At 44.2% G+C, this 16,140-nt stretch overlaps 1 protein-coding gene across 3 annotated transcripts; it reads left to right on the forward strand.

The window, feature by feature from the left end:
- The first annotated feature begins 765 nt into the window (after nt 1–765).
- Nucleotides 766–7,507, forward strand: FST (follistatin). Of its 3 annotated transcripts, none has more exons than XM_007195577.2 (6): nt 766–1,325; nt 3,257–3,448; nt 3,875–4,093; nt 4,413–4,637; nt 5,340–5,567; nt 6,311–7,507. In XM_007195577.2, the coding sequence occupies exons 1-6, from the start codon at nt 1,241–1,243 to the stop codon at nt 6,391–6,393; spliced, it is 1,032 nt and encodes a 343-aa protein (XP_007195639.1). In that variant the 5' UTR covers nt 766–1,240; the 3' UTR covers nt 6,394–7,507. The 3 variants fall into 3 exon arrangements, with proteins under 3 accessions (XP_007195639.1, XP_007195640.1, XP_007195638.1); XM_007195578.3 differs by having other exon boundaries at nt 768–1,325; nt 5,337–5,567; nt 6,033–7,507; XM_007195576.2 differs by having other exon boundaries at nt 771–1,325; nt 5,337–5,567.
- Nucleotides 7,508–16,140: the final 8,633 nt, after the last annotated feature.

A 16,140-nucleotide genomic window follows, 5' to 3' on the forward strand; every position in this document is an offset into this window, starting at 1 on the left:
GTTGCAATCCTTTTTATTCCGCGAACGGAGATAGAGAAAGAGGGAAAGAGAGAGAGAGAGAGAGAGAGAGGGATGCTGAGAAGGAGACTGGGAGAGACAGAGACACACAGGACAGAAACTGGGGAGCCTCCGAGCCGGGGAAGGGGGGTAGACCGCCTGCGTCGGCGCCCCCACTCCGGGTTCCGACTCCAGAAGCGGCGAAGTGAAAGGGGAGAAAAGAAAACGAGAGGGTCGAGACTGTGACGGGGCAGGGGGTGGGTGGGGAGGCCGGGGCTGAGGTGTTCAACATTTTTGTTCGCTTGTGACTCGTCGAGACCCAGGGCCGCGTTTCGGCCCGGCTCAGCCAGGGTGGAAGGTGCCGGGGCCGGGGTTCCCAGCCACACCTCTGGGCTCCGGGTGGCCGCAGCGCTCGGCACGCGCAGACCCAGACACAAAACGTCGGGGGGTCCCGCGCCCAGACCGCGGGGGCCTAAAACGGCAGCGACCCGACCTCAGGCGGGGTATTTCAGCAGCTCGGGGCTCTCCGGGCGTTTTGCAAAGTCTTCCTGGAGCGGAGGAGCGCCGGTGCGGAGACCAACTCCCGCCCCGCCGCCCAGCTCCGCTCCGCCCGCCGCCGCCTCCAGAGCCCCCAGCGCGCGCCCCCCCCCGACACACACAGACATACGCTCTCTCTCACACACGCACGCACACACACACACACACACACACGCCACCCCCGGCGCGCCGGCGCTACCAGCGAGCGGCGGCGTGCAGGACTTGAAGTGGGTGTTCTTCCCCACTCCCCCGCCCCGGTCGCCTGCCTCCTCCCTCTCGCTCCTACGCAAATAAGAACTCGGCGATTCCCCTCCTGCAGCTTTGATTTCGGGCACCTCCACCAGATAATTGGGAAGCGTTTCCAGAAGGTGGGAAATGTCACCTGATTCACACTGAACTTTTAGAAGCTCCCCACCCCCAAGGAGCCGCGCACACCCTCGCTCGCGGCCGCCCTCCCACTGCCCCACACACTGGGAGACCGCCCACCGCAAACCGCGGAGACCCTCGTCTAGATTTAAAGCGCGGCTGCGCCCGGCTTCTGACGTCCATTGAATCGCGCGGGCGGCCGGCGGCGAGCGCGGGGCTGCGCCGGGATCGCTGCGCCCTCCGCCGCTCGCCTCTGCGACGCGCGCCGCTTGCCCGAACCACCCGCCGCCGCGCCCGCTCCCCGCGCCGCCGCGCTCCTCGCCCCGCGCCTGCCCCCAGGATGGTCCGTCCCAGGCACCAGCCCGGCGGGCTCTGCCTCCTGCTGCTGCTGCTCTGCCAGTTCATGGAGGACCGCAGTGCCCAGGGTAAGCGAGGGGGGATGCGCTGGGAGGTTCGGCGAAGGGCAGGGGTTTGTACTTTTAGGTCGTCTCCACTGGGTCTGTTCTGAGCAACGCTGCTCTCGGAAGATGTTGGACCAACTTAGCGAGTCCAGGATGGAGAGGAGTGGGAAAACTAAAGGCAGGGATATTTTAGGACCTGAAGCCGAGTTTGGAGCGCGGTTATCCTTTAAAAGGAAAGGGAGTGAGCTGGAGTCTCTCTCCGTAGGTAGGGTTAGATGCTCCAAGTTCTGGACATAATGAGTTCAGATGTTATCTCCCCTGTTTGGCTCTGAGGAAGGGGGCAAGCATCAGTAGCCTGAAGATTTCAGTCGACCCATTTGCAATCTAACCTCCCTCCCTCCTACGTCTTTTGGATACCTTAAAAAAATGACTGGGTGGGGAGGGGGGAATACTGAAATTTCTTCGGTGGCTGGGGGACGTGGTTTCAGAAACTTTGCCCAAACTTGGAAATGTGGGTGCCGAAAATTTTAGAGGGAAGTAGCTTTCTGCCTAGTGGATGCTTCTTCCAACCCCCTCCCCACAACCCCGCAAAAAAAAAAAAAAAAAAAAAAAATTATTGCCCCGGACTCTTTTGAGTAGTTTACAGTTTTTTCCCCTTTGCCTCATTCCTCTGACTGTTAACTTTCTGTAGAACACTGAGGAGCCCACAATTGGTTTAAATTCTGAGATGCAAATTTCTAAAGTTTTTTAAAATTAGATTTGTTTATTTCAATTAGTCTTTGGGCAGAATTTTTTAAAATAATAAGAGCAGCTTGCGATCCAATTATTGTTAAAGTTATATGGATGATTCATGAGAAATCTTCCTGACCAAGATCCGAACATTAAAAAGGAGGAAGGGGGGAAAATTACTTGCAAAGATTTCTTGGTAGGTATGAGATAGGGGTATGTGTATACACACATACATGTATATAAAACCATGAAACAGTAGGAAGTTCCCCCGCTTTTTGTTTCCCCCCCCCCCACTCTTTTCTTGAGGCAGACTTGTAACTTTCCTGGCTTTAGCGTTAACATTTTGTGTGTGTTGTAAACTGTCCCCCGGGCACTGTCCCTAGCCGTCTGCGACGCACTACTCTGAGTTGCCCGCCTTTCGGGACGAGGCGCTGCTGGGGTGCCGGGGAAAGCAGCCCTGGGAGATTTCGAAAGATCGCGGTGGCCGCGGGCGTCCTCTGGGTCTGGCGGATTGCAAAACGGCCCGTCGGGCGGGCTGCGCCTCGAGGCCGCGCGGGGCAGCGCCGGGCAGGGCCGGGTTGCTTTTTTGCTTTCATTTTTCACAAGTGCCTTTTGCTTGATCTGTTCGTGTGTGTGTGTGTGTGTGTGTGTGTGTGTGTGTGTCTGTCTGTCTGTCTGTCTGTCTGTCTCGGTCTCTCTCTGTCTCCCCCTTTCTTTTTCTTTCTCTCTCTCTCAAGTCTCCTACTTTCTTAACCCCTGTCACAAATAATACTCGTACCGCCTACATGAATGCAACATGTAAAAACACCCGTCGCATCCTGTTTTTGTCAGGTTCTTTAATCTGCTCTTCGAGTCGCTGCAGGTTATGAAATGGGACGAATAAAAGTAAACAGTCTAGTAAAAGTCAATGCAAGCTGCACGTGTTGTGTCTGGGTCACTGGTAACTGACATTGATATGGCTGGGGCGCTCTGGCTTCTCGCTCTCGCCTTCCCTCCCCCTCGCCCACCTCCCACCTCTTCAATCTGGCTTTTTCCCCCTCTTTCTCCACCCCTTCACTCCCTCCGATTTGTTTCCTGCTCTTCTGCTTTTCTCTCCCGTCTCTCCTCCTCCACGCTCACTCCCTCCCCATCCCCGCCGGGTCTCCTTCCCTTGCCGGCTCGCCGCCTCTCTCCCCCTACCCCGCCACTGCTCACTCGCCCACCTCCCCGCCCCTGTCTCCCCGCAGCTGGGAACTGCTGGCTCCGCCAAGCAAAGAACGGCCGCTGCCAGGTCCTGTACAAGACAGAATTGACCAAGGAGGAGTGCTGCAGCACCGGCCGCCTGAGCACCTCATGGACCGAAGAGGACGTAAATGACAACACGCTCTTCAAGTGGATGATTTTCAATGGGGGCGCCCCCAACTGCATCCCCTGTAAAGGTAGGGCTCTTCCTCCCCAATTTGTAGGCCCTCAATAGAGGGCGTCTTACCCTCCCAGTGCCCAGCTGGGGTTTGGGACTGGGAGAGCTTTGTTCGTGGGATCCACCTAATTACCCCCAGCCCTGGTAAGCCATTCAGGTTGAATCTTGGGTGTCACATACTACAGGCAAAACAAGGTCGACAGAGGTTCTCGGACTTCTTAGCCAAATGTGGTGGTGAAGCCAGCCAACCCGTGCACTTTGAGAGAGATCTGGGTATGGGAGGCAGCCCACTGTCCCCCACACCTGCCCCTCCTCAGCTTCTGGGTGAGAGCCCCTGGGGCTCGGACTCCTGGCAGCACGATTGCGCGAGGCACCCGCAGCCCTCCTGGCTGACTTGCACGGTGCCTGGCCCCGGTTTTAATCCCTGCATCTTTCCAACTGCTAGAAACGTGCGAGAACGTGGACTGTGGGCCCGGGAAAAAATGCCGAATGAACAAGAAGAACAAACCCCGCTGCGTCTGTGCCCCAGATTGTTCTAACATCACCTGGAAAGGCCCAGTCTGTGGGCTGGACGGAAAAACCTACCGCAACGAATGTGCACTCCTCAAGGCCAGATGTAAAGAGCAGCCAGAACTGGAAGTCCAGTACCAGGGCAAATGTAAAAGTAGGTCCTACCCGGCCCCTCCCCCGGCTTCCTACCTGAGATAGACCCACTGCAAGACCCCTGGGGGATGGTGTAGTCTGCAGTAATAGCCTAATAACAATAATGATGATACCAAATAAAGGAACCCTTTCTAACTTCTAGAGATTCCTTAAAACACTGAAGGACCAACCTAGAGTCATAGTTTTCTTTTGAAAACCACAGGGCTCCCAGAGTACATTTCTGAAAGCTGGATGCTTCATGATTTCCTTGATACTATCAAATGCTCAGTCCCTAAGGACCAGAAGGTGCCTATTAATGTGTGTTTCCCTCTTTGTTTCAGAGACCTGTCGGGATGTTTTCTGTCCAGGCAGCTCCACATGCGTGGTGGACCAGACTAATAATGCCTACTGTGTGACATGTAACCGCATTTGCCCAGAGCCCACCTCCTCTGAACAGTATCTCTGTGGGAATGATGGAGTAACCTACTCCAGTGCCTGTCACCTGAGAAAGGCTACCTGCCTACTGGGCAGGTCTATTGGATTGGCCTATGAGGGAAAGTGTATCAGTAGGTATTCTGGATTGAGGAAGGAAAAGAAAAAATACGAAAAGAGAAAGAGGCTCGAACTGGTGTTAAAACTATGAGGTTAACCAATAAATAAGGCCAAAGCCTCCCCAAACACATAGCTTCACCAAAGAGAGAAATACTCTCCAGTTTGGGTAAACTGTCATGACCACAGCATTCCTTAAGAAAACATTGTCTTCCGGAAGCATTGGCATATATATTGAAATGCCAGCAAGACACAGGAAACAATTTTCCTCCTTAGAAACCAAAGAACTCACTAAATTTTACACATTTTTTTTAAGTGCTAGACTTGCTGGAAGCAAGAAGTAATTACTTAACAGTTCCTAAAATCTGTTATCAGATTCTGATAACTGATAGAATTGTTTCTTTTTTTAAAAGATCCCACTTGTGGGAAATAATCAAATACATATTTAACTCAAGGATACTGTGAAATTCTGTTCCCAAAAAATGCTACAGTATTTTCATGTACTAATATAGTATGTAGGAAACTGGTGTGTGTGTGTGTGTGTGTGTGTGTGTGTGTTTTGGTTTTATTATAGAGCATTTTTGCACAATATCTCCATTACCCCCATGAGTGAGTAGTAATAAGATATGTTATATGTTTACATTTATTGATAGGAGACGAGAGAAAGGGGGCAAGGGGGAAATGGATTTACTCATCACAGGTGTATTATATCCTAGAAGCAAAGTCCTGTGAGGATATCCAGTGCACTGGTGGAAAAAAGTGTTTATGGGATTTCAAGGTTGGCAGAGGCCGGTGTTCCCTCTGCGATGAGCTGTGCCCTGAGAGTAAGTCTGAGGAGCCAGTCTGTGCCAGTGACAATGCCACCTACGCCAGCGAGTGTGCTATGAAGGAAGCGGCCTGCTCCTCAGGCGTGCTGCTGGAAGTGAAGCACTCCGGATCTTGCAACTGTAAGTGCAGTTTCTAACCTTGCTGCAATTTAAGGCTTTCCCAGGCAAGCCCTAGGGAATGGAGACGTAAAAAGCACGAAAACCTCCCCGTATAAGCCCACTTCTGTTTAAGTTAGGTAGCTGCTAAATTTTACCAGCAGTTCGGCGATCCGCAGAAAAATTGCCTGGAATGTTTCTGGGCTTTTAGGATTTGTCTGATGATCATCCAGGGGGTCGCCTCTAAAAACCTATTTCCAGTCATTTGCCCCTAATTTCTTTTGCTTTAGTAGTGTGCTTTGCTGTTTGCTTTATTAACACTTGAATCTAAACTAACTGCTTCAAAGGTTGTTTTTTTTTCTTTTTCAAAGACAGCTTTCTGTTATCACACATGGGCTGCTGCTTTGCGCAGCTGCCTCTACTAACTCTAAATTAAGGACCCAAAGCAGTTATACCTAGAACACAAGAGCGCTTTTTATCTGATTTCAGGAATCTGCCTGTAAAACCTGAGCCATTGATTCTTCAGAACTTTCTGCAGTTTTTGACTTCATAGATAATGGTGTTTTTTTTAAGTTTTTTTTAAAACTTATTGCATAACAGCAGATGCCAAAAACAAAACAAAACAAAAAGCATCTTACTGCAAGTCACATAAAAATGCAACGCTGTAATATGGCTGTTTCAGAGGGCTTTGAAAACGTACACTGAGCTGCTTCTGCGCTGTTGTTGTCCATATTTAAACAGCAGCTCCCCTGTATTCCCCCATCTAGCCATTTCGGAAGACACCGAGGAAGAGGAGGAAGATGAAGACCAGGACTACAGCTTTCCTATATCTTCCATTCTAGAGTGGTAAACCCTCCACCAATGTTCAGTGTTGACATAGCCTTTGGGCAAAAAAAAAAAAAAAGAAAAAGAAAAGAAAAAGAAAAAATATATTGTCCATACTGTAAATAAGTGTATGCTTATTTATTTGGGGGGAAAACTATACATAAAGGACCTTTGTCCTAAAGCTCTCTCCCAGGCCACCTTGTTACTCACCGGACCCGGAGAGGCAGTCATTGTGAGGTCTACTGGATGAGGCCCATAGTTGAGACTTGTAGACATTTATTTATACTGTGTCATGTTTTATAATTTATACATAAAATGTCTGGTTGACTGTACACCTTGTTTTTGAAGAAATTTATTCGTGAAAGGAAGAGCAGTTGTTATTTATTGTGAGGTCTCTTGCTTGTAAAGTAAAAGCTTTTTTTTTTCCCTTGTAAACCATTTAAGTCCATTCCTTACTATTCACTCACTCATCTGTCTCCCTTCATTTCACTGTTGTTAGACTCTTTTCCATTATAACAAACTTGCATGTCAGTTTCTGTCATGTTTATTTATTGGATTCTCTGCTGCCTGTTCTGTACATACATGATCCCTCGGGTTTTGTTTACAAGGAATCTTGACTGACCAAAAGGCATTATAACTCTGACTCAGATAGAAGGTACAGAGGATACATCTTTGAGGAAATTCCTACTTCCGTTCTCTTGTTGTGATGAAGACATTTGTGAGAGGGGCTGATAGCAATGTTGGGTGGTTTCTAATAATGTACTTTTAAGATGTTACAGATCCAAAGAAATTGAGTGATATGGGTGTCAGGAGCCTGAAGGAAGGGGAATGCTACACATTCAACCTTTTGTTAGGTGTTTCCTTTAAGCTAGTCTGCTGTACCTTTTAAATTAGTCCTTTTCACCCAATGTGTCATGAAAAGTTATATCAAAGCTTTATCAGTTCAAGTTTCTTGCTTTTCATAATACTTTTTTCTGATGCAATTTTATATTTTCAAACATGGCAAGTTAAATATAAATTCATTTAAATATATAGTTTTGTACTTTTCTACCATGTAAATGTGCAATGTATATAAAAGTTATAATGTGTATTTGTAAATAAATGATGAGTGAAAAAATAAAAAAATTTTAAAAAGCCAATGGTCTCAATTGCTGATGATGTAAAAGAAGTTATGTGGGCTTTTGAGTAAAAATGTATATGATACATTTGCTGAGAAATAGAGTTATCACTGAAATTAAGTGGCCAGGGCAGTAGGAACTCCAAGGTAAATTACAGATCACCTCAGTGGAGCTCAAAAGATAAAGAAATCGGAGGTCCAGCCACCCCTTTGTAGGAGTGATGGCATACCTACCACTCAGCCCTGGAGGACGCTGTAGATGTTCTTCCCTGCAATGTACCAAGCCTAAAGTTTCCTCTTTAAAAACACCATCTTCTTAGCTATCCTTGTTCCAAACTCATCTCCATAGCCAGAGGTGCCCTTTATCTTTCCTCATCTAAATACAGTGGATCTTAGATCTTTAAAAAACAAAGCACATCACAAGGAAAAGTGAAAATAGACTAATATATGACAGCATATCCTAGAAGTCAGAATATCAACTACAGAAATAAAGGCAGTATAGTGTTGGAATTCTAGAGACTTGGTGAAGTAAGGGTGGGGCAGGGGTGGATTTCCACAATGATATCCATGGTTCATGGAGAGTTAATAACGACACTTTCAAGGTAAGAGGACATGTATTAATATTTTGCAGTTTACATTAGACAGCCAAGTCACACTATCAGAGTCTCAGATTGGCATCTGGGGCATCAATTGGTTGTCCCTGTAATATGTTGTACTACATAGTGATACGTAACTAGATAATCAAAAGTTTCCAAGTCATTGTGTGCTAATTCATTGCCTAAGTATATTAAAAAATATCAAGTACAAGATGCAAAGAAGTGAGGATTGGGACTGTAGGAGGGCAAGTGCAAACAACAGTCAATATTGAAAACTGCTAAGCAAATATGTTCTTTCTTTCAAAGACTGTGACCCAAGTTCTTTTCAAAAGTTTATCCCTTTTGTGAAAACCCTCTTTAATATAAATAATTATTAAAAATGACTATAGGAGACTGTTGGCTCTCAACTGTGGTCACCAAATGAGAAATTTGTTGAAGGCAGAGGGGCCTCTTGGGTGGGCAGAGTTTGTATAATGATTAGGAGCCTGTCGGGTTCATTAGCCCTCTGCCCCCGGTTCCCAGAGAAAGGGGGGAAAGAGGTGCAGAAGACAAACAGGCCACCATTAACCGAGGAAAGACAAGGATGGTAACTTCTGTAGTGCCCAGGACCTGCTGGCTTGCCACTAGGGCTGGGCTCTTGGGGAAGGAAACAGCAGGCAGACATGGTTTCACATCCCTTCCTGGAACAGATTTATTACCTCATCCTGGGATGCTACTGATGCTTTAAAGCTGCCATTGACATCAGAGTAAAAACGTCAAATTTAACAGGCACCAATGTGTGTCTTGGCAAGGGGGAGTGATAAAATCAACAGCTTGCCTTTTAAACAACATCCGGATTATTTATTTATAATTTTTATTTCATACTTGTCAGCATCAATCATTCCTCTCAAACACCAGGCAGTATCTCATTTTCCTTCTTGGGGTTTCCGACTTTTCCAGTAATCCTGCGTTAGGCTAATTAGTACCAAAAAATAGAAGTCTCTTTTAAAATTAAAATTAGATTAATACCATTAGGCTACTGTTAGAATTTCAGCTATGACTCAAAAGAATCTAATTCGTTTAGGTATATAATGTAATTAATAGAAACAGTTGCTAGTAACTAGCTTTAATTAGTATGAGTTCATCCTAATCATCATTAGGAATTGCAAAATATCAAGTAATAATGAAAAATCTATCAGGGGTCTAATTTTCATCAGAGGTCCACTTCAATTAAGATTTTTACATGCTGTATGGGTATAGCAAAAATAAAATCTGGCATAATTAGAATCATTCTCAAAAACAATGCAGCTCAGTGTAGTACCTGGCCGTAGACTGGATCCTGTACCCAAGGGGGAAAGCCCTGTATATAACATTATTGTCCAATTGACAAAATTAGAATACTGTCCATAGATTAAAGCATTGTATCAAGTCAAATTTACTGAAATTGATTACTGTAATACACATGCGGAGAATATTCCTATACTTAGGAAAGACACACTGAAGTATTTAGGGGGAAAGATAAAAATGTATGTAATTTACCCTTAAGTGATTTAGAAAGAAAAAATATAGCTTTATATAGGTTTTTTTCCCCCATATGTAATCAGAGAGAGCACACAAATGATAAAAGAAGTAAAATGTTAATTAACAATAAGTGAATTTGAGTAAAAGGTGTATGGGTATCTTTAATACTATCTTTATTTTTGCAATTTTTCTGTAAGTTTGGAATCATATCCAAATAAAAAGTTTAAAGATTTAAAAAGTCATTCTCAAGGAGAGGTGCACAGTAGACTGCTTTTCCCAATCTCTAGGAAAGCAACTGAAATAGAGTCATTTAAAAAATCATTTTGTATGACCAAAAGACTGGAAAATAATTCCGGTGACTTTGCAAGGGCTAAAGAATCAAAATTGGCAATGAGAGAATTTCTGACACCTAAACCATACCTGAACTGAGAAACAGCCTTTTCTTTTCCATAACCATCTTAAAATTTAGAGTAATTAGTAGCTTTGCTAAAACACTTCAAACACCAAAACCCCAGTTCTCCCCACCGCTTGCTATATATTAATTAGACAAGGAATTTAACCTCTCTAGGCCTTAGTTTTCCCATGTATGTAACCAGGATAATAAAAGTGTCTCCCTCATAACAATGTTCTGAAGATTAAAAGAAATAAAATGTGTAAAGTGCTTAGATCTGTGCCTTGCACATAAAAAACAGCCAGTGAATAAGTGTCCTCTAGGACTGTAATGATTGTTATTAACTAAAGAAAAAAGAGGACTTCCCTGGTGGTTAAGTGGTTAAGACTCTGCTCTTCCACTGCAGGCTGCATGGCCCGGACAAAAAAAAAAAAAAAAAAAAAAGAAGAAAGAAAGAAAAAGAAAGAGTGGAATTGTAGCTCATCAACCAGCCTCTACCTTGAAAATGCAATGAATAAGGAGTGACACCAATCAAGACCAGAAGCACAAGTGTAAACAATTTATTTTAAATTTTAAACTATTTTAGCCACGTTAATATTTAAAACAGAGCTTCAGGAAGTTCTAGGTGCTATAGCAAAAGTTCACAGTTCAAATAACAAATTGAGATACATTATTTTTCATGGAAATTTAGAAAAAAATCAGTCACCCAACAACATTTCCAAAGCCACAAGACATGCATTTTGTCTTTTCATTCACACACCCAACACAATCCCTGGTAGTAAACTAGATTAAATCTGTCTTTAATTTTGATAGGATTTCCTACATGAGGGCTATAGGTTTCTAAAGATAGTAATAAATTATTTCCAAATTAGCAAAAATCCTAATGTAAATTGTACAATTACCAGATACAAAAAGGTGATATATTATTTAATTTATAAACTCATTTATTAAAAAACATTTTTCAAAACCTGCATCCTAAGACAGACACATTTCTCTTCTTCCCATTCCACTTTCCATTCAGATCAACAAACAATCATTCTTCAGCCAAAAGTTGTCATGTAAATAGACTCCAGGCATGCCTGCCCTGAGTATTCAGCAGACCTGCCCGGACATGTTCAAATCCCAGCTTTTATTTAGCTGGAATCCCCCCGTGAGTACAGGATGGTCCCTGGGTTTTGCCACCCTTGGACCTCAGATATCTTGGCGGGTACCATCAAGATTCCTGTGGCTGATTCCTTCAGACACTTAAACACATATTCTCTGGATTACACCAAATGTAGTCCTGGCAGAGCTGTAATTTATTTTTCTATTTTAAGAATATGGCCCTGGAACCAGCTGGTACAGTCGGGAGCCAGATATACTGCCACCAAAAGTCTCTTGTATTAATTCCCTAAGGACTCAGGTCTCTGGCTAAAGAATAAGTATAAGCTTTTCTCAGGGACTTGGGGCAAGCAAGAAATCAGAAGCAAAGTCACAATCCTGGTGAATCAGAGGAGCTGTACATCTATTCGAGTTCTAAGAGATCTTGATAGATCTCTATCTTTTCTGGCATGAAAAAAAAAAAATTGATGGGGTGATTTCCTGGTCATGATGCATCCCATAAACAGTGGTGGCAGTGAAAGACCAAGGCACAGGCCAATCTCTATAGTTTCTTGAGATTGCTGTGGACTTATGGGCCAATGACAAGGGAAGAATTGGATTACTCAAAAGGCTACCAATACTTGAAACTCCTAGAGTCTTTTGTAAACCCAGTGACCCAGGAAAAGTTATCAAAATAGATTGAGGGCACTTTATTTATTAGCTATGCAGAACCAGGACACAGTCAATAAAATTCCCAAATATAAACAGTGCTACTCAAGGTGTAGTGCCTGGACCAGCAGCATCAGAATTACCTGGGAGCTTGTGAGAAATACAACTTTTTGAGCACTACCCCAGAACCACTGAACAAAATTCACCTGGGGTCCAAGAATCTATGGTTTAACAAGCTTTCCAGGTGATTCTTGTGCATGCTAAAGTTTGAGAACTACTGCCCTAGAATCAATTCAAGCTCTGAGTGAGCCCTGGCTCCCTGATGTTCCAAAGGCAGCCAGAATACCCATACATGGGTCTCTGGTAGGGAGGGCTACAGAGAAACCGTGTTCAACTCTGTTCTGCCAGCCTGACCTGGCCAGAATTCCCACGCATAATTGGCCTCATTTGCAGGAGTGTACCTGCTGGTGGTAAAGGTACTTGGCCATAGACATCACAAGGCACATTTTTCCTAAGAATATTCTCAGCCTTCACTATCTTAAGGGAGATCTTCCCAATGAGACTTAAGCTGGACTGGCTAGGAGTTGTGGACTTGCCTTTACCATCCCTTCCAGGCATATGTATTGAGTGGTAAGTTTATCAAGAAGAGACATGAATTTTAAATGAAGAGTAGTGACATTCCAACCCTGGTCCTCCCTTAAATTGACATTTGTTCCACTTCCCTTCCCTAGCACTTGCCTACAACTTATTCCAGGAGTTCTACATCATCTTCTTAGAGAGTAGAGCTTCCAGCTTCATCCACTGGTCAGGAAGCCAAAACTGCTACTCATTTGATCCACCTCTTCTAAGAACAGGGAGATCTAAGCAACCAGATGGAATAGACGTGCAGGCTCGAAACTATAAGTGATATCTTCCTAGGAATGCATCCAGAGACAACCACATCCTAATGTCCATAGGCTGAACCAAGAGTGAAAGGGCCTCTCTCACAATTTTTTGACATTCTATTCCTCCTGGCCTCATATCTTTTCCTACCTCAATCACCTCAATGATTCTCTCACTAGAACCTCGGTTCTATGAATTCCTGTCCATTTTCCCACACTCTCTGGCCAAAATCCTAACTATGGATCCGTGAAATCCACCTTCTCTACAGCTATACCTATGCTGCTGAGCAAAGATGAAATCCTCAAAAAGTACCACTGGGTGCCCTTACACAAGTACGGAATCTAATCTCAGTTGGGTTCGTTAAGAGCAATATTTTATACATCTGTCTTTTCCCATTTCCCTCTCCGGCACTTCCAAACCACTCCCACTCTCCTCACTTTCAGTGAACTTTATCTCACCTACTCAACTAGATAATTGCTGCCATCAGGAAAGAATTATGTCAGCTTCCTCCACTGCCATAAGTTTGCCCTATTCCATACAATTTGTAACAACCTTCCCTCCAACCTCAAAGAATCTCATTTTCATTTCTATGTTTTCCACCACACCCCCTCCCATCTCTTCCAGAAATTCACTCTATGAACAGAGCTTTCCCTCCATCATTTAAAATTTTTCCCTCTATGGTGGTTTCATTAACCTGAGCCTATAAATATGTTTCATAAAAATGTTTTTAAATAAGGATAGAAAAATTGAAATAATTAGTAAAGTTTGCCTAATTCAAGACACACACACACACACATACACACACACACACACACACACACACACACACACACAAATGCTTCAGCCTTGGCTAGCCCTTTAAAAAAAAAAAGCCTTCTTGTGTCTTCCTCTAGACACAACCTGTGGCGTAATCTCCATTCTATCTCCACTAGCTCACCTCTCCCTCATTCCTCAACCTTCTTCAATGTGGTCTTTCCTCCTATTCTTAATCTAAAGATGTTTGGCAAACATTATCAATGACTTCCAAGCTCCCAGTACAATGGACACAATGGATGACTCCATCCTTACCTAATGAATCACTCTTTGGTTTGTACATTATCAACCGGACTCTGCTCTTCTCAATTCCCCTGGTTTTTTAATTTCCCCCACCCGTTATCGCACCATTCTTATGGGACTTCCTTATGCGCCGTGTTCTTCTCACCAGTAAAGTAGGATCAAAAGCTGGCAACCCATGGACTGTATCCAATTTATATTTTATTTGATCACCCACACCTGTAAAATAATTTTGAATTAGTTAACAATATTTTAAAATTAGGAAATCCCACCCCAAAATCTGGATTTCTACTTTCTCTTGAAAAATCTGAGAACCAGATATCACTGGGCCTGTGATCCCACACAGGCACAATCACCAGGAGCAGAGCAGACATCAGCAACTCTTTCTTTAGATGGGTACATGCCCCCTAGTTCACTGCACCTCCCATGTCACCTGTTGTCCTTCACCTGGTTTGTTTCACTCATCTACCTGATCTGACTGCCCTTTGTTGGCCAAGAGTTCCATCCTCCACTCCCTTGCTTTTCAGTCTGCACAGTCTTCTATGTATTCCACAATATTCCAATATCATCAGATTGTCATGGTTTTCACTGCAATCCAAATGCTGGTGACTGAAGATTGCTATGACCAGCCCTGACATTTGATTGAGCTTCAGATCATACCTTTTCTTCTACAATCAGGAAATTGCCCCTTTACCTACTGCCCCTAACAAAGGGATGCCCCTCACCCTGCTTGTTTCCTCACACAGATTCCTTCCAAACCAGAATCTTATAGGAATAAATCTGATTGGTGAAACTAAGTCCCCAACAAGGGAAGCTGGGAAATGCAGGGTTAAATTTTAAATTGGGAAAGTATAATTCAGCATAGAGAAGTATAAAGTAGAGGGAGTGTCCCAGAGATCTTGGCAGCCACAGTGACAGGTAAATACCACGAGATAATCTAAACAAAGATAGTTATAAAGTTGTTAAAAGTAGAACTGCAAGTGGCTGAAGCCAGAGGGAAAGTATAGAATTCATCAACATCAGCAAGGTTCAAGAGTATTTTCTCAGAAGCACTCAACAACCAGGAAGCTGTTCCCAATCTACTACCAGTCAAATACTCCACCCAATAAAATGGCTGCTGCCAAACACTCTGCGTTATACCAACACAATTCAGAGGAACATGGGGAGGGCAGAGAAATAGAACAGAGAACAACATCAGACAGAGAAGCAATTTCCCAAATAATGAACAGCAATCAGCATTTAGCAGAATGTTTTGCAAGGGAAAGCTTTCTGTTCTCCAGCCTCTAGTGGACCAGAGCAGGAGCTCATACTTAGAAATATGTGACTGAGGAGTCTGAACTCAACCTCAAGCAAAGACTGGTAGAAAACTAAGAATTCTCTGACATTAGCAAAGATCCTTATATGGGAATGTCCGATCTCCAACACTGATGACATGGGACCGAGATCTAGGTGACAAAAGAAAAAGGACCAGATCAAGATACACATTTCCCTTCACCAATATCCAGGGGCAGAGGGAATGAATATAAACTAAATCAACATTTTGAAAGTTGTTTTATTTGATTTACTGCTTTTTTAATTTTATTTTATTTATTTATTTATGGCTGTGTTGGGTCTTCGTTTCTGTGCAAGGGCTTTCTCCAGTTGCGGTAAGTGGGGGCCACTCCTCATCGCAGTGCGCGGGCCTCTCACTATCGCAGCCTCTCGTTGCGGAGCACAGGCTCCAGACGCGCAGGCTCAGCAATTGTGGCTCACGGGCCTACTCGCTCCACGGCATGTGGGATCTTCCTAGACCAGGGCTCGAACCCGTGTCCCCTGCATTGGCAGGCAGATTCTCAACCACTGCGCCACCAGGGAAGCCCTGATTTACTGATTTTTTAATCTGTTTAAAATTCTCCTGAAGTGCTTTCCATTTTATGGGTCAGAATTACACCTCAACAAAAACCCACAGGTATCATTTATTTATAGTTGGGAATCAACTATAATTTTTTCAAAAATCTTATATATGACCTCAGTATTAAATTAACACAAAGTTCCAATAATTAATTAGAAAGAAAACAGAAACAGATTTATATCTATATATAATAAATCAATATAAAATTCAGAATTTGTCAGAGAAATATTGCACCTTTAAGAATTAGCCAAGGGCTTCCCTGGTGGCGCAGTGGTTGAGAATCTGCCTGCCAATGCAGGGGACACGGGTTCGAGCCCTGGTCTGGGAAGATCCCACATGCCGCGGAGCAGCTGGGCCCGTGAGCCACAATTGCTGAGCCTGCGCGTCTGGAGCCTGTGCCCCGCGACGGGAGGGGCCGCGATAGAGAAAGGCCCGCGCACCGCGATGAAGAGTGGCCCCCGCTTGCCGCAACTGGAGAAAGCCCTCGCACGAACCGAAGACCCAACACAGCCAAAAATAAATAAATAAATAAATAAATAAATAAATAAATAAAATCAAGTAAAACTTAAAAAAAAAAAAAAGAATTAGCCAAG

The sequence above is a fragment of the Balaenoptera acutorostrata genome, chromosome 2 (genome assembly GCF_949987535.1).
Source record: "Balaenoptera acutorostrata chromosome 2, mBalAcu1.1, whole genome shotgun sequence".
NCBI lineage: Eukaryota > Metazoa > Chordata > Mammalia > Artiodactyla > Balaenopteridae > Balaenoptera > Balaenoptera acutorostrata.